Here is a 19,242-nt window from a genome sequence, read left to right as displayed (position 1 = left end):
TTGGCCCCTTTTTCCCTGGCTCGCATTTTGTTTCTTCTCGTTCCTCATCGAAACGAATTTACCGCCAACAATAACCCACCATGTCGACCACAACCACCACCATCAACACCAAGACAGAGGGTGCCTCTGGGCCCCTCAAGCTGTCCCTCGCCTACGACGAGAAGCTTCACGAGGAGGTGAGTCCATGACACCGTGAAGACGAAAACGGCATCTTCCATCCGGCGAGCCTTTGTCTCCTTTACTCACACGGCACCCCCCGTCCCCAGTACAAGTACGCTGCCTATCTCCCGGTCTACGACGAAAAGACGACTTTCCCGCCCCTCAAGCCGTTTGCCTTCCACGACCGCGGCCTCGTCGCCAACAAGGCCAAGCCCAACCTGCTGCCCACCGACCCGGCCGCCGGCGTCACCGCCACCCGCCTCACCCCGGCCATTGGCACCGAGATCCGCGGCCTGCAGCTGTCCGCCCTGACGGACCTGCAAAAGGACGAGCTCGCCCTGCTCATTGCCGAGCGCGGCGTCGTCATCTTCCGCGACCAGGACTTCAAGGACGCCGGCGTCGAGGCCCAGAAGCAGTTTGCCAGCTATTTCGGCCCGCTGCACATCCATCCCGTCGGCGCGCACGTCAAGGACAGCCTGGAGATCCACAATATTTACCTCGGCCCGGACAACGAGTACCGCACGCGCCAGCGCGACAACCGCCTGACGACCACGGGCTACCACTCGGACGTGTCGTACGAGCACCAGCCACCCGGCATCACCATCCTGACGCTGCTGAGCGTCCCGCCCGTCGGCGGCGACACGGCCTGGGCGTCGGCGACGGCGGCGTACGAGCGGCTGTCGCCGCCGATCCGGACGCTGCTGGAGGGCCTGCGCGCCGAGCACAGCGGGTTCCCGCAGGCGGACAATGCGCGGCGCGACGGCAAGCACGTGCGGCGGGAGCCGGTCAAGTCGGAGCACCCGGTGGTGCGCGTGCACCCGGCCACGGGGCAGAAGTCGCTGTTTGTGAACCCGGGCTTCACGAAGCGCATCATCGGCCTCAAGAACGAGGAGTCGGACGCGCTCCTGCAGCTGCTGTTCAAGCACATTACCTTTGGCCAGGACTTCCAGGTGCGCGTCCGGTGGGAGGAGGGCACTGTGGCGCTGTGGGACAACCGGGTGACGACGCACACGGCGATTGCCGACTACAACGTGCACAACCCGCAGGAGGGTCTGCGCCATGGCGTGCGGCTGACGACGCAGGCCGACAAGCCAACCGGCGTGCACGGACTGGAGTCGACGTGGTAGATTTGTAGCAGGTAGCAGAAGAACGAGGAGAAGCAATCAAATATTAATAAACGGACGATCAAGGCTATGCCACGTGGCCAGACGAAAAGTAATGAAGCAAACAAGCAAACAAATCAACAGGCAAACCAGTAGTAATACTAAACAACCAACAATCAACAGCAATCGCACAAACAGACTTTACCTACTTCCCCTTGCCTTTGCCCTTGCCGGTGTACTTGACCTCCAGCGCCGGGAACTCGTCCTCATGCAGCAGCGCCGCCAGCGCCGCGTCATTGTCGTACTGCTCCTGCAGGTCGCTTCCATGGACCATCTGTCCCAGGCCCGCAGTCTTGTCCTCTTCCTCCTGCAGGCTCAGCTGCAGGGCCATCTGGAAATCGTCGTCTTCGTTTTCGCCGACGACGTGGTGCTCTGGGAGCAGTGTCTGGGTCGTGGCCGGCCCGGCTGCTGAGGAGGCGCCGGCTGTCGAATAATGGCTACGACTGTCGTGTCCGTCGTAGCGGAAATCGTCGTCCGGCGACGACGACAGGGCAAACGGGGAAGACGAAGACCCAGGCGCTTTGCCCTTGCTCTTCGCTTTGCCCTTTCCCTTGCCTTTGCCTTTGGCCCTGCTCTCGTACATCGGCGGGCTCGGCGTCTGCGGCAGAGCCTGGAACGGATCCGACGTCGTAGTACCAGGGGCGATCGTCACACCAGCTGCATCGGGCCCATCGTCGTTGACTCCTTCCATCAGCGACAGGCGAATGGCGCGCTGGATCTGCAGCTCAAAGTCGTCTTCTTCGGCGACCAGCGTGGGCCCATTGCGGCCGCCGTGGCTGACGCGGCGGCTCGATGGCGAGCGAGCCGACGCGGCGCGCGTCGTGACACCGCTGCCGCTGCCGCTACTCACAGCACTCGTACCAGGAGGACTGCGCCCGGACATGCTCGGTTCAGACGTGACGGTGTCCACCGGGCCACCCCTAGCACTGACGGCCTCCTCGGATGAAAACGTCGTGGCTGAGGCCACAGACGACAATGACTCGGCCGAGTCGCCGGATTGAGACAGTGAGTGGAACTGCTGGTGGCGCTGCTCGTCGAGCGAAAACGTTTCTTGTGACAGAATCTCAGCGTACCGGATGGCTTCCTCGTCCGTCAGGCCGGCCAGACCGACGCCAAAGCGCTGCAGCAGGCGTGCGCGATGGCGCTCGTCGCTCTCCTGCTCACGACGCAGCTCGGCCGCCTCGGCGGCAATGTAGTCGGACACCTTTTCGCCCATGAGGCGGCGGTTGACGAGCTGGCCCTCAGCGTTGGTGTGGCGGAGGCGGCGGCCCTTTTTGCGGCTGGCGTTGCGGATGGCAGAACTGTACGACCAGAAGCGGATGAGGGTGCCGACGGCCAAGACGCCGCGCAACACGGTCGGGTCCGGGTCCAGAAAGATGGCACCGACCGAGGCAAACATGGCGGGCGTGAGCTGGGCGCGCAGGTGCGTCAGGTGGCGCGGGATGCGGCCGGACGACGGCGCGTTGAGCGTGCGAACGGGGCCGTTTGTGGACGTGAGAGGATCCCAGGCCTGGACGAGACTGTCGCTGCCGCCGTGAACGAGGTACAGGGCCGAGACGGCCAGACTGGTGATGGCAGGTGAGTCGGTGCGGATGATGCGCAATGGCCAGACGATGTTTTCTTTCGTGTTTTCGGCGACAAACGTGGAATCGGTCGAGAGCAACGAAGACGACACCGCCTCGCGCAGGTTCCACACGATGACAGCACCAGTTTTGGTACCGACGGCCAGCCAGCGTGAACGCCGACCAGGAATCTCGCCAATCGTCGTCGGTACACCGTCGGACTGCTGCTGGAGAAGGTTGTCCTCAAACGGTGCAACAACCGAGTACAAGCTCAAGTCAATGGCACTGCAGGTAATCTCGGCATCAACCGTAGACTTGCTGCTGTTGCTACCCTTGAGAGAAAAGGTAGTCATTTGCCAGCCGACCGTCGCAGACGCAACGTTGGTCAGGCGCGGCGTCCACTCGCCACCGGGAAGACTAGCCACGACAGGCGTACCGGTGGCTGCACCGGCACGGGACGGCGGCGTCGGTGTTGGGGATGTGGGCGTGGGCGTGTTTTGGCCCGAGCTAAAGATGGAGAGCGCAGGTGACGGTTCAGGCGGAACGGTGCCCGACGACACAGGGGACAAGGGCGTGGCCGGCGTCGCAGGATCGGACGAAGCGGCCGGTGCAGCGGCAGCGGCAGCGGCAGCCGTGACAAGTCTTGTATAGCGCGTCACCTTGGCGGGTTGTGGACTGCGCTGGCCCTTTTGTTCGGCACCGCTGCGAACCACCACTATGTTCTCTGCTGTACTCGCGCTGCTGCTGCCGTTGCTGCCGCCTGCAAAATCGACTTGCAGCTGCAGCCGCATGTCCCAGGTGTCGTACACGGCGCGGAAGTGCTCTGGCATGAGGGCAAAGTACCGCTCGATCTCGCGGGCCTCGGCCACGCGCTGCTCCTGGACAAGGCCCACGGAGTCGGGCGACAGATGCGGGGACGACGAGGCGGCAATGCGGAGCGACTCGACCTTGTCGTCAAACCAGTCCGATGTCAGGGTGCGACGGGAGGCTTCCACAAGTTCCCAGCTGACCGAACGGCCGGCCTGCCAGGCCAGTTGGTCGTGCTCGACGGTGACGGTTGCCGCTGTAGAGGGCGCAGTCAGCACATCCTGCAAATAATACACTTCGCCCAGGGCGTTTAAGGCGACAGCCCAGACGCGGCGAGCGGCGCGGCGCTTTTCCGTGTAGGTGTCGTCAGCAGTGACAGCAATGATCGGGACGCCGGGGCTCACGACCCAGCGGGCCGTAAGATGCGAGTACGGGTAGCGAGAAGACGAGTTGGCCTTGTCGAGCGAGTAGGACGAAACGACACCGAGCGACGAGCCCGTCAAGAAGCCAACCATGGACTTGGTCACGGTCGGCACAGCCGTCGTCTTGGCGACCCACACGGCCGTGACGGCTTCCGCGGCTTCAGGGATGGTAGGAACCTCGGACAAGTCGGGCGCCGCGTCGACAGCGTTCAGCAGGGCCGGGAAATGGCGGCGGCGCGTCGCGTTGTCGAGGTAGGCCAGGCTGCGGTCGTTGGTGGCGCGTGTCAGGGCACGGCCTCCAGGAAAAGCCTCGCCGACAATGGCGCCGTACAGGTTGCTGACGTCCATGACATTCGGCATGGCGGCACGGCCGGGGCCCAGACCAAAGGGAGTGAGGCTGTGGTTGACATCCTCCAGCTGCGGCGCCATATACTCCTCGCGGTAGCCCCAGCCCTCGAGCTTGCCGAGAGAGGGGTTGCTGGAGGTGACGACGCCAAAGGCAGAAGCGCCGTGGACCACGCGCGGCTGCTTCTTCCCGGTGGCGGCAAAGGCGGCATGCAAGCGGTCGACCGTACCCGGCAGCTGCGAGTTGTAGGTGATGACAGCGGTGGCCTTTTTGTTGTGGGCCATGACAGCCTTGCTGCCCGGGCCCTCGCCCTTGACGCCAACGGACACGCCCGGTTTCCCGGACATGAGGCTGCGCAAGAGGCGGGTTCGAAGAAGGTATTCGCTGCGCCAGGAGGCAAGGGCAGTCAAGCGACCGAAGCGGCGAGCGTCCGCACGAGCGACGGCCATGCTGTGGTCCTCACCACCGCCGCTGCCGCCACCACCACCTCCACTACCATCAGAAGCCGCTGCCAGGAGAGCCGCCGTACCGTTCAAGGTGGCAGCTTCTTGGCCCGGGAAGAAGCGCGAAAAGGCCATGCGCCAGGCATGCGGAGTGGTGATGAGGGCGTAGAAGCGCTTGGAGACGAGCGCGACAGAGTCGTGGGCGCCGGGCTGCAGATACGAGAAGACGTGGGTCAGGACCTCGTTGGGAAAGTCGTTGAGGCTGCGGCCTGTCCCGAGAAGGGAGCCAGACGCGCCGGGGGCTTTCTTGACGACCTGGAACACGACGCGTTCGCGGCGCCAGGCAGCCGGCGTGCGGGCACGCTCATACTCGGCCACGCGTTGGCCGGCTATGGTCGACGCAGTCAATACTGACGTGGAAGCGGCCGACGGCGAGGCGGGCGACGAGGAGAAGGGCGAAGAAGTGCTGGCAGCGGCGGCTGTCTTCAGGCGGCGGAGCTTCTCGTCGAGTTTCTGGATATCGACGGAGCTATCGCCAGCCGCGACGGCTGAGACAGCTGTGCGTGTGACGGCGGCATCGCGCAGAGAGGCGTCCGGGCGGGGACGATCGAGGCCATGTTGGGCAAAGGACGTGGAGGACGAGGGGATGGATTGCAGCGCAGCGTGTTCTGAAGCTTCGGGGAGCCCGCGGTGCATAAAGAGGCTGGAGAGGGTGGTGGAGGGGAGACAGCAATGTTACAATCGTCGTCGCGAGCAGAGAGACGCGTCGACGAAGGAGATGGAGAGGGTATCGGACCGGAACGATCGGATAGAACGATTGGAGAGGATCAAAGACGATCGATTTGGAGGTCGCGTTGGAGAAGTGCTCTGCGTGTTGGCAAAGTCGAATCGTATCTGGATGAGAAGTCGAAATTGATTGATTGATGAACGTTTGTATCTCGTGAGAGAAGGGCGCGTAGCGAGGCAGTGAGGTTGTGTTCCACAGTCGGAAGCTGGGTCAAGGTCAGGTTGTGGTTTGTTGTCGTGATGATTTTTTGGGATTTTGGGGTGGAAATGAGAAAGGCCAATCCATTTTGCCCAATCTGGGCCGTGTTTGGCTTGTCTGGGTCGCGGCTTCCGTTCCCGTCCGCTATGTCCGATGGGCGTGTTTGAGGAAGGTGCGACTGTGTTGGAGCAAGAACAGCCTGCTTTTCCCGATCTGTATGCTTATTCAGCCGGTTTCAGCACTGTGTAGGGCCGCAGGCAATTCTTTAGGGGCGACTTTCAGACTTTTACAGCGGTGACCGTGGGCAGTGTTTCCGAGCACCAGTTGCTTCAGTGGGATAGACACAGGGGCAGTCTTATCTGAGGCAAGTCCGCAAAAGATGCTCCGGGGAAAGAGTCATCGTCAGTTGAGTCAGGCAGGAATACAGATGGGAGTCATGGGATAATTGTAGGCAATACACTCTATGGTGCTCGCTTGACGTTCATAATAGATAATTCGAAGAGGGAAAATGAAGATAAAGACAGAAGAAAATTACAGATGAATCGGCCTCATAATGCTTTGTTAAGAATCCAAAACATGATGCTCCAGGCCAATGAACGAGTTGTATCTTACACCTGATGAGCCTACGCTATGACTCGCTGTCCACCATCTTTGTTCTCGTGTCCTTGTTCGTCTCTAGTAGTAGTCCTGCCGCTGTCTTTGCATGCCCTGCGGACTCTGGGGCGTCTGGTACCGCGAGATAGGGATGCGCACCGACGTGGCCTGGCCGTCTGTGCGGACAGTCAGGGCTGATGCCTGGGGCGGCATGTAGCCCATGGGCGGGCGGTGCTGCTGCGGATATTTCTGTTGTTGATACTGTGGGAGTGGTTGTTGCGAGATCTGTTGCGAGATCTGTTGCGAGATCTGTTGCGAGATCTGTTGCGAGATCTGTTGCGAGGACTGCTGCGAGGACTGCTGCGGCTGCATCTGTTGCTGGCTGATGTGTCCGTACCCGACAGATTCGCCTGCCCCTGAAGACAGTCCGCCGCCAAGACTGGGCCGCCGTCCAACTGGCGTCTGCAGCAGACTCCGCGAGGCCGGGCCGTTGAGGGGTGCCCGCGTCGGCATCGCGCGGCCGAGCGTCATGGAGCTGTTGCTACTCGTCGCCCGAGGGCGGCCCTTTGCTGGCACCGGTGCGGCCGCAGGCGCCAATGGTTCTGGCGCTGCACCAGCGGGCATCGTGTCCTCCGACGACCCATCACGGTCCGAAATGGGCGGCGTCTGTGGCGTTTGCGGGGGCACAGGCCACTGCAGCAGCGACGGCGACAGGAGCACGCTGCTGGTGATGCTGCTGCCGCCGACGCTGCCGTAGCTCGAGCGGTTTTGGGAGGAGGCGGCGTCCGTGGCGCCCATTGCGTCCATCTCGTGCATGTCGTCGCCGTTCTCCATCGACGACCGTTGGCGTCCCGTTGCGGACAAGGGCGGTGGTGCGAGTGCTGCGGGCGACGCCAGGGGTTGCGTGGGTGTGCGGGACATGGGAGAGCGTTGCGTTGACGGGTGGCTATTCACTCCGTCGGCTGTGTCGACCGCCAGGCGGGGAACTGTCTGTGCCTGCGCTTGGACATGCTCCTTTGGCTGGACAGCCGTTGGCGGCGGTGTCGGCAGAAGAGAGCCGGTAGGGATGCTGTGGCCCGCTCCACCAACAGCACGGCCGCCACTGCCGCCGCGCCGTGTAGCAAAGGGCTGCGTTGGCACGGGCTGCAGACGCGGCACAGAATTGACGCTGCTGTTGCTGGTGCTGTGGCCGTAGGCGTGGATCCGGCCTGTGGCAGGAAAGGTGCTGTAGCTGCTGCGCGACGCCGAACGGCCTCGAGTAGCAGCGGCGCCGGCAGCGGCTGCAGTACCCGGAGTACCAGCGGTGCCCGATGAAACAGTTGAGGGTGTCAGATCACCGCTGTCAACCGAAGATGACACCGATCGAGGCGATCCCATGGCAGCAGGGGCCTGTGGATACCTCGGAGGCGGCAGATTTCCAGCCGAGAACGAGCCAGGAGCAGCGGCAATAGAACCGGCACCGGCACCGGCGCTTGCAGCCATGGCCATAGTCGGCTGCTTCTCGTTGAATACGCGGCCGGTTTGCGCCGACGGTGCACCCACGGCCATCATTTCGGACATGGCCGCACCACCGTAGCCACCGCCACTGTGACCAGCACTGGGACCAGCACTGGGACCAGCACTAGGTACAGCACTAAGCGGTGTCAACAGCGACTGCACCGAGCCCCGGCTGTTGAGCCGTTGGGCCCCGTCTGGTTTGCCGTCCACGCCGCCTCCGCTGCCAATGCCTCCGCCGTTGCGATTGCCACTGCACGCAGCAAACAATGGCCGCAGTGCCTTGGACCGGCGGAAACGGTAGAGCAGAGCAGCCGCGACCAACAGCAGTACAAAAGCCACAACGACACCAGCAATGACCCCAGCATGGTTGTTGCCGCTGGACGTAGAGGATGTATTACCGCCGCCACTTGACGAGATAGAAGAGCCTGTAGCCGACACAGCGTCCGACGTGGCGGCTGCACCGAATGCGCGACCACCGCCAGCTGTTGTCGGTGACGGCGTGCCATCGTCAATGGTCGTAGTCTGTCCGTTGGGCTCGACAGAGACCGAGATTCCATGGCTACCAGGTCCCGTGCTGGCTCCACCGGCTGCGTCGGCAGCGGCAGATGCCGTTGGAGCCGCGGTCTGGCTTGCATTGGCTCTGGCGGCACTCTCGTTGTTGTCGTTGTTGCCATTGTTACTACCTGTTCCAGAGGGCGTAGCTTGTGCAGTCGTAGCGGCCGCATTGTTTCCTGCTCCTGCATCTTGTGATGTTTGACTTCCAGAAGCACCGTTGCCATCATTGTTGTTCACCACCGATGTCGGTTGGCTATTGTTGTCGTTGTTGGCGGCCGGCGCTGACGACTGGGCGGGTGTTGCTACTGCTGCTTTGGACGTTGCCTCCGTCGTTGGTTCGGCCGCGGGTGTGGATTGGGCCTGGGGCGTTGTAGATGTGGCCTTGGCTGGCGTGGAGTGTGCTTTCTCTGGGGTTGTTGACGTCGTCGGTGTTGACTTCGCAGGCGCTGCCGATGATGCTGTCGTTTTGCCATTGCCATGTCCATTGTGGCCCCAGAACCCGTCGTTGCCATTGTCGTTTCCATTACCGCTTCCATGATCGTTTCCATTGTTATCACCCCGTCCGTTGTGGAAGAAGCCGCCCCCGTCGCCACGGCCTGCTCGCCGCTTCAGTTCTGCATTTTCCTTTTCATCCGTCTCGGCACCCGCGTGCAATGCATGTGGTGAGTGTTTGCAGATGGCATCCCACGATTCCTGCGCCACGCCTGCCAACAACCGCCAGATGGCCTCGCCGCCGGTTGGGCTGTCAGCCACGGGGCCGTCACCCTGTTGTATGGCAACCATGGTTGGTGGTGAGAGGAGCAAAGATGGGGAAAATAAAGAGACAAAAAAAGAAGAGTAAAACAAAAGAAAAGAAAATGCCGTGTACTCGTGGACCTGTTTCTTGGGAATTCAAGGAAGCCCTCAGCACGGGACCAAACTCTCAACCAAGCTGGAAAGAAAAGAAATGTGAATAAGGAAAAGAAAGATGAAGAGTGAGTTCAGAAGCGAAGAGTATGGTGATCGAGTATGTTGACTTCTGTCCCTGTGTTGCTTATGTTCCTTCTGGCGTTGCTGTTGCCGATCGTCCGTCCACGCAAGCTCCAAGCTCCGACGTCAAGGTCGTTCAAAGATCGTCGGCCAAGGGCTTCTTGTCTCTGTTCACGCAATGGCTCCTTCTCCTCGTCGTGGCGAGTGTCCGAGTTGTAGCGAGCCAGCCGCTTTTTCTGCCCATTGTCCGGTAACAGAGTCAAAGTAATCGGTATGAAAACATTGGAGATAAGGACGAAGACGATGCACCGAAAGATGTATGTCGTATGTCAAGACGAATAAAGGAAGAGATCCATTCAGGATGAACAAGTCGAAAGAAAGCAACTGAGTCCACCAAGTAGAACTGAAGACAACAAGAATACAACATACAAGCAAGACATGCCAAGAATACAGAGCCAAGCTGGTGGAGAGCAGGCACAGCGACAGCAGTGACAAAAATGTGACGAAACAGTCGAAAGAGGGCAAGCGGTGGACAGGCCGTTTCAACGAACTGGGGCCAACAAGCGGAGCCACGAGCGACGAGAAGAGCTCGAGCTTTCGTTTCTACCCACCGTGTTAAGCGACACAGCCTTGTGTTGATTGTTTTGGGCTAACGCCGCCTTTTTTTACTTTATTTATTGCTTTGGTGCACCTTCGTCTGTCTCGTTTGGTCGATGGCGTCCTTCACCCCTATCCGTGCGCAGCCAATTGTAGCTTCTCCGGCCCTTTTCATTGCTCAGCTTTTCTCAGCTCTCAACGCGACGACGTGCCTCGCTTGTCGTTGACTGCCCATGCATTCGTGTTTACGGAGTGTTGGATGCAGGCGCACATAAGCAAAAGGTGCAGGACGACGCAGACGAAGCAGACGATGCAGACGGTGCAGGACAGCTGCCCACTTCTCATCAACCAAGGCCCCCGCGTCTTGCATTGACTCTCCATCTCCCATCCAAACCCGAAGAGAAAAAAGGAAACAAATAACGAAAAAAAAACTCTGACTGGCCTGCTTGTTGACACTCTGCCGTGACAACTCAAAGCACCCGTCGTCCGACTGTCTTACAAGCCCCAGCCATCTCCACCTCTTCGTCCACCTCTTATCCCAAATCAGGATAGATCTCCGCCAGCCAGGAACCCACCAACTGCACGTCGGCACCACTCTGTCAACTTGTATGCTTTTGTGTTGCTTTTTGCTCGGTTTTGGGTGTTAGCCCAGGCACGGCTTTCGTCCCCTCAATGGAACCCAAAAGCCCACTTGTCCCCTTGCAGCATCCAATTTCGCAAAAGGGGTTCAGGCACACACATACGACGACAACTTACAAACTTATGACAGTCAACTCCGCCTAGAGTAAGGAGCTTGTCGTCCTTCATGTCCTGGGACTTCTTCCAATCTTGTCCTGTCACTTATGTCTGACCCAACGTGTCTTGCTTTTCACACCCTGTTTGTTTCAATGTTTCTAATCGATACCGGTGTTTTGCTGGTCGTGCCCTCGTATCTTACCTCTCACAGGCTCTCTTCTTTTGGTCGCCTATCCAGCTGCCGTTTACTTTTCTTCTCTTCAATGTCTCCTCGCCTTGGCAAAGGGGTCTGTGGTAAGGAAAGAGGAGTGAACTCGTCCTCCGTCGCACGCCAAATGTGAAATATCGCATTGTCCTGTTCCCATAGCAAAATACGGAGTAATTACGACGTACAAAAATAAGACATGCGACCCAGTCCAATGCACCATCAGCCCAGCATCAGAGGTTCAGAGGTTCAGAGCGTCGGGAAATGCTACCCAATTACCCAATAGTCGCCCCCAGATGCACACGGCCAGGTTGCTTTCATGGTAGTCGTGATTGATGATCCCAGCAATATGCTAGAGTCTTTCTTTGCTCTCTGCCAACACTGAGCATCATATGTCGTTCCCAATGTCCTGCAGCGGAGAGTTTTCGTATGTGATACGACGCACAACTATGTTCGTGTTACCAACAGAAACCCTTTCTCCCAGCTGATTGCATTTCATTTCAAAAAGGATGCTGGTGCATTGCATAGTTGCTTTTTCTCTGCGCGTCGCTCATTTGGTTCGCGTGCAAAGCACACAGACGCAACTGCATGAGTAGCAAGCCACGCGACGAGAGAGCGGTGAATTCTCATGGTCATTTATTCAGACGCGTGGTGCAGATAGGGCTCGGATAAAAGTGACGCTGATTATGCTCGGCGAAGATGAAGACGTACGAACAGAAACGAAAAAGAAAAAGAAAGAAAAGAAAAGAAGGAAAAAAAAAAGTTAGACAAGGAGCGGAGAGGGAAGGAGGGCACAGTCCAAAGAAGTGGCCGACAAAAGTCATTCGGACGGGAACTGACAAAAACATCGGAATTCTATAGCTGTCCGCGGTATATCTCCGAGAAATGTGGGCTTGGCCATTCAAGCGTTTTGGCAGTCGTAGCATATACTCCGTGCGAACATCACCACGAGAGATGTCACAAGATATCAGCTGCGGTGACTTCTTCTCCGACCTAGGAAGCGACGACCTGTTGCGGTAAGCGGGGCAAAAGGATGTTGTTAGCTCCTTCCTGCTGACAACTTCAAAAGACATCGTCACGACACGGCAAGGACGACTCTTCTACTCTTTCCCGATGTGGCGTCTCCTATGAGCTAGATGTCCTTAAGAGCTCCTGACATGATTTTTGTTTATTTTTTGTTTCATTTTTGACATTTGATGAAGACACTTACACATCCGATTTTGGTCAGCTTGCGGGGGAGCAAGGCGTGGCGCGCCAAATTCCACAAGTCACAAGCCGCCGGTTAAATGCAAACAGCCGCTGTCGGCCACCGGAGCGATCTGGTGCGAGTGGGAGAGCTCGACCTCGACCTCCAGCGACTCAGCATCCACGGCCAAGATGGTTCGATAACAGCCGGTGGCCTGCTTTAAAGGCCGGCGTTCCTCGTCTCTCTCCCCTGTTTGCCAGTCCTCGCTTCGCTCCTTACTCGCTCTTCCTTGCGATTCCATACTGCTTGCTTCGCCCACAGCATTCATCGCGTCACCATGCCTCGCGTTCGCAACCCCATCCTGCCCGGCTTCAATGCCGACCCTTCCATCCTTCGGGTCGGCAAGGACTACTACATCGCCACATCCACGTTTGAGTGGTACCCGGGCGTCCAGATCCACCACTCGACCGACCTGGCCAACTGGACGCTCGTCAGCCGGCCGCTCAACCGCGCGGCGCAGCTCGACATGCGCGGCAACCCGGACAGCTGCGGCGTGTGGGCGCCGTGCCTGACGCACGACGGCAGCGAGTTTTGGCTCGTGTACTCGGACGTCAAGCGCAAGGACGGCAGCTTCAAAGACTCGCTCAACTACATTGTGCACGCGCCCACCATCACGGGGCCATGGTCGGACCCCGTGTTTGCCAACGCCTCCGGCTTCGACCCCTCGCTGTTCCACGACCCGGACGACGGCCGCAAGTGGTTCGTCAACATGCTGTGGGACCACCGCCGGCGGGCGGGCGGGCCGCAGAACCGCACGATGTTTGCGGGCATCATCTTGCAAGAGTTTGACCCCAAAGCCGGGCGCCTTGTGGGCCCGCGCAAGAACATCTACGGCGGCACGGCCCTCGCGCTGACCGAAGGCCCCCACCTGTACAAGCGCAACGGCGTGTTCTACCTGCTGACGGCCGAGGGCGGCACGGGCTACGACCACGCGGTGACCCTGGCGCGCTCGACGAGCGGCAGCGTGTGGGGGCCCTACGAGGACCACCCCGACAAGTACATCCTGACCAGCAAGGACCACCCGCTGACGGCGCTGCAGCGGGCGGGCCACGGCGACATTGTGGACGTGGAGCAGCCGGACGGGTCGCTCAAGCCGCACGTGGTGCACCTGTGCTCGCGGCCCGTCACCCAGAAACGCCGCAACGTCTTGGGCCGCGAGACGGCCATCCAGCCGGCCCATTGGGGCGACGACGGCTGGCTGTACCTGGACAACGGCATCCTGCCCTCGCTGTACGTGGACCTGCCCGGCGCGCGCGACGACGACCCGGCCACGAGCGCGTACTGGCAGCCCAAGACGTACACGTGGAAGGACGCGGACCTCGCGGCGGTCGACTACAGCGCCATCAACGGCGCGGTGGCGTCCAAGCTGCACCCGGACCTGCAGTGGCTGCGGCTGCCGGACCCGTCGCGCCTCTTTTCGATTGCGGGCGGCCAGCTCGTGCTGCACGGCCGCGAGTCCATCGGGTCGTGGTTCGAGCAGGCGCTCGTGGCCCGGCGGCAGACGCACTTTTCGTTCGACGCCGAGGCCGTGCTCGACGACTACCAGCCCGAGGACGAGCGCCAGTTTGCCGGGCTGACGGTGTACTACTGCCGGTACAACTTTTTCTACTTGACGGTGACGGCGGCGACGCCCGAAGACGCGGGCGTGTTTCCCAAGGGCGACCAGAAGCCCGGCCGCGAGCTGCAGCTCCTGACCTCGGAGGCGTCGTTTCCCAACGGCACGCTCGAGACCCCGCTGGCGCCGGGCGTGCCGCTGCCGGCCACGGGCAAAGTGCGGCTGGCGGCGCAGGTGCGCGGTGGCCAGAAGCTGCAGTTCCTGTACGCGACGGAGGCGGACCCGGAGCTCAAGCCGGTCGGCCCCGTGTACGACGCATCGATTGTGTCGGACGAGTGCGGCGGGCACCCGGTGCACGGCAGCTTTACGGGCGCGTTTGTGGGCATGGCGGCGTCGGACCTCAACGGCACGGCCCTGGACGCGCGGTTCGACGAGTTTGTATACCGGCCGCAGCATGACCCGCTGGACCGGTACGATGTATAGATTGTGGACATCCTGTTGCAGCAGTTTGAACTGATGGAACTGATGGAACTGAATATATATTTTTATTTTTATTTTTATTTTTTGATTTACTTGACGTATTTGATTCATTTACGCTTGACACTTTCTTACTGGATCACACATTGGATGAGCCGCCGTCTGACTTGTGTTAGAGAAGATGGTTGAAGGGAGCGGAAAGGGGGAGGGAGGTACTCACCGATCAGGATGGTCGTGCCGTTGGCGTAGTCGGCGCGCACCGCATACAGGTAGGCCTCGGCAATGTGGTCGGGGGTCGCCACAAAGCCGACACTCAGCGCCTCGCTGCCCTTGCGGAACGTCTCCGCCTGCGCCTCCTTGCTCTGGCCCAGCTTGTCCCACAGCTCCGTCTGGACCAGGCCGGGCACCACGGTGTTGACGCGCACCTTCTTGTTCGTGCCGCCCGGCGCGCCCTGGGCCAGCTCGACGGCCAGGCCCTGGGTCAGGTTGATGACGCCGGCATTGAGCGCGCCGCCCAGCACGGCGCCGGGGCGCGCGCGCAGGGCCGCGGCGCCGGACGTGAGCGTCAGGGAGCCGCCGGGGCGGATGATGTCGTGCTTGACGAGAATCTTGCCGACGACAATGCTGCCCCAGAACTTGACGCCGAACAGGTGCTTGGCGTCGTCCAGGTTGGCGTCGGCCAGGGGGCCGCGGATGATCTGGTCGACGGCCGAGAAGACGACGTGGTCCACGGGCGCCAGGGCCTGCAGGGCGGCCGTGAAGGCGGCCTCGTCGCGGACGTTGGCGACGACGCCGGCCGGGGCCACGGCGGACGCGCCGCCGACCTCAACGACCGTCTTGCTGAGCCGCCGGACGGCGTCGGCGACGCGCTCCTGCGACGACGACACAATGGTGACGTGCGCGCCGACGGCAATAAACGCCTCGGCGGCGCCGAAGCCGATGCTGTTGCAAAGGGTCAGTTGTGTGCGCGGAGTGCATGCAGTCGTGCAAGTCGGGCAAGTCGTGCCAGTGGGTGCGCACGGCGCGCGGAACTCACCCCGACGAGCCGCCAATGACGACAATCTTCTTGCCGACGAGCTTGTCTGTGTAGCCCATGGTGAGACGTGCGGTGCGGGTGTGTGGTAAACGTTGGGGCGTTTTGGGAGGCGTTTTTGGGGCGTCGTCGTGATGTGCGACTCGATGCAATTTTCAAAGGTCGGCGCTGGATTATGTGCGCGATCGCTTGCCGATGCCGTCTATTTAAGAAGAATCACCACAGACCGTCGGCACATGGTTGGAGACACCCTCGAGACTGATGTGCTTCGATCTCGCAATCGCGCCTGCAGACGTGGTTTGTCAGCCAAGGTGCGAGGCTCTGGTACTCTGGTCAGGGCCTGATCGAAACGAACTGCACTCGTCGGCACGACATCGGAGCCCCCATACTTTCGATGCGGAGTTTTCAACCAGGGAACAAGTGTGCGGCATGTGGTGGTTGAGGCATCGGTCATGCTAGTTCGTTTCCTGCCAAAGTCGCCATCTGGCCCGCAATGGCGTTTCTGGCCTAGATCGCCGGGAACAGAAACAACACTTGCGTTTGACGAAATGTTTCAAGAAATAGAAGGGGATGAGACACTTTTTCAAGATGCGACAAGTCTAGTCTGTAGAATATGACCAAAGAAGTCGTGTTCTTTAAGGTGTCTTTTGAAGTTATTTATTTCGTCTTATTTTCACTTTATCTTAAATCATTACTATACTATCACCCACAAACGTCTTTCGTACCTCAAACGAAAACCGTGTTCTTTTTTCTCACAGTGCCTCATTTCTCAAAACCACAATGACAAAACACAAGACACAATGACACATTTGGTGAGTCTTTCGATAGGAGAGCGTTCACCCCCGTCTGCGGCCCTTTTTTCCAGGGCAGTTCGGCACTAACCTTCAAGGCACGTCACAGGCGCTGCTACGGTCTGCGTCATGACTTCACGGCCAGTGGGGAGGTAGAGGACGGCAGATAAGATGTAATTACAGAATACTGTGCAAAGCATGAGACGGGTTTCTCGTTTTTTTCGTAGACGACTACCCTTGTCTTTCATGTCCATACGCACCTCTACATCACACAGCCCATCCCACCTGTCTGCCTTGGTGAGGCACCCGTTGCGCCACGAGACCGTCAGGAACCGCCAGGAACCGCCTAAGGGGATCACAAGGGCCCCGCTGCCAGTGGAGTTCAGCCAATTAGCTAACACGCTGGCCACACTGACGAAGCTCAGGTGGAGGCACCGCCCACCCTCTGACACCAACCACAGCACTGGCCAGCACACGGCCGCCGAAGACAGTACACCAAATCCACTAATCTCAACACAAAATCGGTCCTGGAGACTTCACCAGTAATTATGATACTGAATGAGTCAGTCCGCTGAATGTGCGCTTCGAGGACGACAACGACAGAGGATGGAAAGACGAGACGAGGCCGGCTGAAAGGAATCAGCGCCTGACGATCCCAGCACAGGACCAAGACGCCTCGCAAACCATTCTCAAAGTAGTCGCAGTCAAAATAAAGTTTGCTGTGTTGACTCTGCCATTGCGGCACAGCCACTAAACCAAGGCCTGAAGCGCCCGTGCCTGCGCTGTCTCCATACGCCTAGCCATATTCGGTCCCTGCCTGATACACCCCTGTCTCAACTGGCGTGCCCGCGATATATATCATCGCCGAGTCTCAGACGCCGTGAGCCTTGATTCATGTCGTCCACCTTTACCAACACACACTTTGCGCTTCCCTGAATCGCTCCGCTAGCTTCATACTTGTCCTGCTACTGCATTCAAACTATTACCGTCTGTGTTGCATCACCAGCTTCAAGTCGTACCACCCGAGACTTGGTGATTGTTCCTGGATCCTTCTAATTCGCCAACTTCCTCCCAAACTCCCCGTTTCTACATTAGTCACGACGTCCCATCCATCCACGAAGCTCACAATAATGGCCCTTGCCTTGCATTCCTCGGCCTCGGACGATCCTTCGCCCCCGGGCGTCGAAACATCCTACCTCTTGGAACGGTGTGATGGCCGTCCGCCCTTCCTCGATGCCTTTTCCAGCACCCACTCCGACCTCACCGACCTCGTCGCCCACAACCGCCACCTCCCGCCCTCGGGCACCCAGCGCCACAACTGGCAGCATGGCCGCAGCAAGGCCCGCCTGACCGAACTGCGCGTCGCCATGTTGCGGGACCGCTTCGGTGACGAGTACTACAACCACTCCTACAGCGACAAGACCCAGACGAGCGAGGCGTACCTGGCCCGACACGGCGCCCTCGACGTCTGGCCGCGCAAGCTGCGGCCGCACCAGATCCGCCTGCTGCAGCGGTGCATCACGGCCGCGCCCCGGCGCTGGCACGAGAGCGGCCAGTTCCACGGCATGTACAGCGGCCGCGGCCATGTCCGCGGCCAGCGCGAGTCGGTGCGCGATGCCTGCCTCAACGCAGCGTACGTCGACCAAGCACGCCCGCCATGTCCCGCCCGCGCGCGGCGCACCACCCACCGTCCACCCAGTCTCGAGCGGCAGGGCGCCTTCTGCGACGCCACGACGGCCAAGAGGCGCTTGTCGGAGAGCGACCGTGGTCGGGGTGGCGGCAATCCGGACGACGACCTGTACCGTCTGGGTCTGCTGTACGACAGCGAACACGCGTGTGGTGCGGATTTCGGGCTGGACTCGATTGTGCACGACGCGCCGGTGTACTCCATTTCCATTTCGCAGGGTCGGCCACGCGGTCGGGCTCGGGGCCGCTCGTGCGGGCCAGACGCGTTTCATGAGATCGCTGAGGCTGAGGCCGAGGCCGAGGCCGCGTCGGATGAATTTGGTGCCGGCCTTGCGCCGAGCACCGACCGCAACGTCGACCCCACACTCCCCGAGCTTGGTCTCTCCTTGGCCAACCTGGCCGACGATGCCGCGCTGGCTCGCTTCCTGCACGACGAGGAGATGACTGCGTACCTGGCTGCCAATCCAGAAGGGGATGCCGAAGTTGCGTCCGACCTGCACGCGCTCCCTTCGACCTCGCCAATGCACGTCATTTATGAACTCGCTCCCGAGGTGGCGATGGCGGCTGACACTGGTGTCTACGCAGATTCCAGTTGCGACTCTTGTTCCGGCTCCGACGCCGGCGACTGGGTCGTGGACATGGACACGCTCGAACCGAGCGTCTCTGAATGTGTCGACGATGCCGATGCCGATGTCGACAACGACAGCAATCCTGATGAGACCTGGCTGCTCCTCCGACCTTGAGTTCCTTGAAATCCAGGAAACCAGAAAGAAACACTTCAACGACGGCTCGTAGCAAGTCCTGCCATGGTCGAGAGAGCAGTCTCCAAGACTCCCTTAGAAAGACACTGCTCCTGCGACTGGCATCCCCCATTCGGACTGGCCCTCACCCTGTGAAGTCTATCTTTACTCAAACAAGACAAAAGGAACTCATTCAAGCGACTATCAAACCAAAGTGTCCGGTGGACATGCAGCTCGACGGTGAGGACGGAAAACAAAAGAAGAAACGGACAAGTCGGAATAGCAACCGCTCATCTTTTTGGTGTGCTCAGTTTGAGGCGACTCGACTTTGAGCTCCTTGAGATTGGCTGCTTTCTGTTTGAATGTCTTCTCGTCCACCACTCACGCCACAAGCACCGGGAGACAGTCTCGCGTCGTTGTGACATCCCGCATACATCAAAACGCCCAGTCACCAGACGGAGACTGCTCTTTATTTCCTTTTGTGTTCTTTTGTTTTGTTTCCTTTGTATTATGATGACTTGTATTTGTACTGAGCGTCATGGGCCTTTGCTTTTATTGTACTTTTTGCTTTTCTCTTCCTCGCACCACTTGTCCTCCTAGCGTTTTCTGTTCCTTTACCTTTTTTCACATATATTCAACATGTATTTTTAGTTTTCACATTTGTCAATACATCAT

General features: G+C 59.6%; 6 protein-coding genes across 6 annotated transcripts; 4 read left to right on the top strand and 2 right to left on the bottom strand.

Moving 5' to 3' along the window:
* Positions 1-80: 80 nt before the first annotated feature.
* On the top strand, positions 81-1,286 carry SPSK_01180 (alpha-ketoglutarate catabolism dioxygenase; the record flags this gene model as incomplete). The annotated part of the gene is made up of 2 exons (XM_016728111.1): positions 81-176; positions 267-1,286. The coding sequence occupies 2 exons, from the start codon at positions 81-83 to the stop codon at positions 1,284-1,286; spliced, it is 1,116 nt and encodes a 371-aa protein (XP_016584173.1).
* A 181-nt stretch (positions 1,287-1,467) lies between these two features.
* SPSK_00984 (F-box and WD domain protein) lies at positions 1,468-5,598 on the bottom strand (the record flags this gene model as incomplete). Its single annotated transcript, XM_016727916.1, has 1 exon — positions 1,468-5,598. One exon carries the CDS (start codon positions 5,596-5,598, stop codon positions 1,468-1,470), a length of 4,131 nt encoding a protein of 1,376 aa, XP_016584172.1.
* A 964-nt stretch (positions 5,599-6,562) lies between these two features.
* Positions 6,563-9,316, bottom strand: SPSK_01015 (uncharacterized protein; the record flags this gene model as incomplete). Its single annotated transcript, XM_016727946.1, has 1 exon — positions 6,563-9,316. The coding sequence occupies one exon, from the start codon at positions 9,314-9,316 to the stop codon at positions 6,563-6,565; it is 2,754 nt and encodes a 917-aa protein (XP_016584171.1).
* Positions 9,317-12,562: 3,246 nt separating this feature from the next.
* Positions 12,563-15,442, top strand: SPSK_01007 (xylan 1,4-beta-xylosidase; the record flags this gene model as incomplete). Its single annotated transcript, XM_016727939.1, has 3 exons — positions 12,563-14,310; positions 14,499-15,271; positions 15,300-15,442. The coding sequence occupies 3 exons, from the start codon at positions 12,563-12,565 to the stop codon at positions 15,440-15,442; spliced, it is 2,664 nt and encodes an 887-aa protein (XP_016584170.1).
* Positions 15,443-16,387: 945 nt separating this feature from the next.
* On the top strand, positions 16,388-16,895 carry SPSK_01284 (uncharacterized protein; the record flags this gene model as incomplete). The annotated part of the gene is made up of 2 exons (XM_016728214.1): positions 16,388-16,683; positions 16,709-16,895. The coding sequence occupies 2 exons, from the start codon at positions 16,388-16,390 to the stop codon at positions 16,893-16,895; spliced, it is 483 nt and encodes a 160-aa protein (XP_016584169.1).
* Positions 16,896-17,271: 376 nt separating this feature from the next.
* SPSK_01161 (uncharacterized protein) lies at positions 17,272-18,570 on the top strand (the record flags this gene model as incomplete). The annotated part of the gene is made up of 1 exon (XM_016728092.1): positions 17,272-18,570. One exon carries the CDS (start codon positions 17,272-17,274, stop codon positions 18,568-18,570), a length of 1,299 nt encoding a protein of 432 aa, XP_016584168.1.
* Between the last annotated feature and the right edge of the window lie 672 nt (positions 18,571-19,242).

The sequence above is a fragment of the Sporothrix schenckii genome (genome assembly GCF_000961545.1).
Source record: "Sporothrix schenckii 1099-18 chromosome Unknown Cont48, whole genome shotgun sequence".
Classification (NCBI taxonomy): Eukaryota; Fungi; Ascomycota; class Sordariomycetes; order Ophiostomatales; family Ophiostomataceae; genus Sporothrix; species Sporothrix schenckii.
The sequence above is the reverse complement of the archived record's forward strand: the minus strand, read 5'-3'. Positions and strand labels throughout refer to the sequence as shown.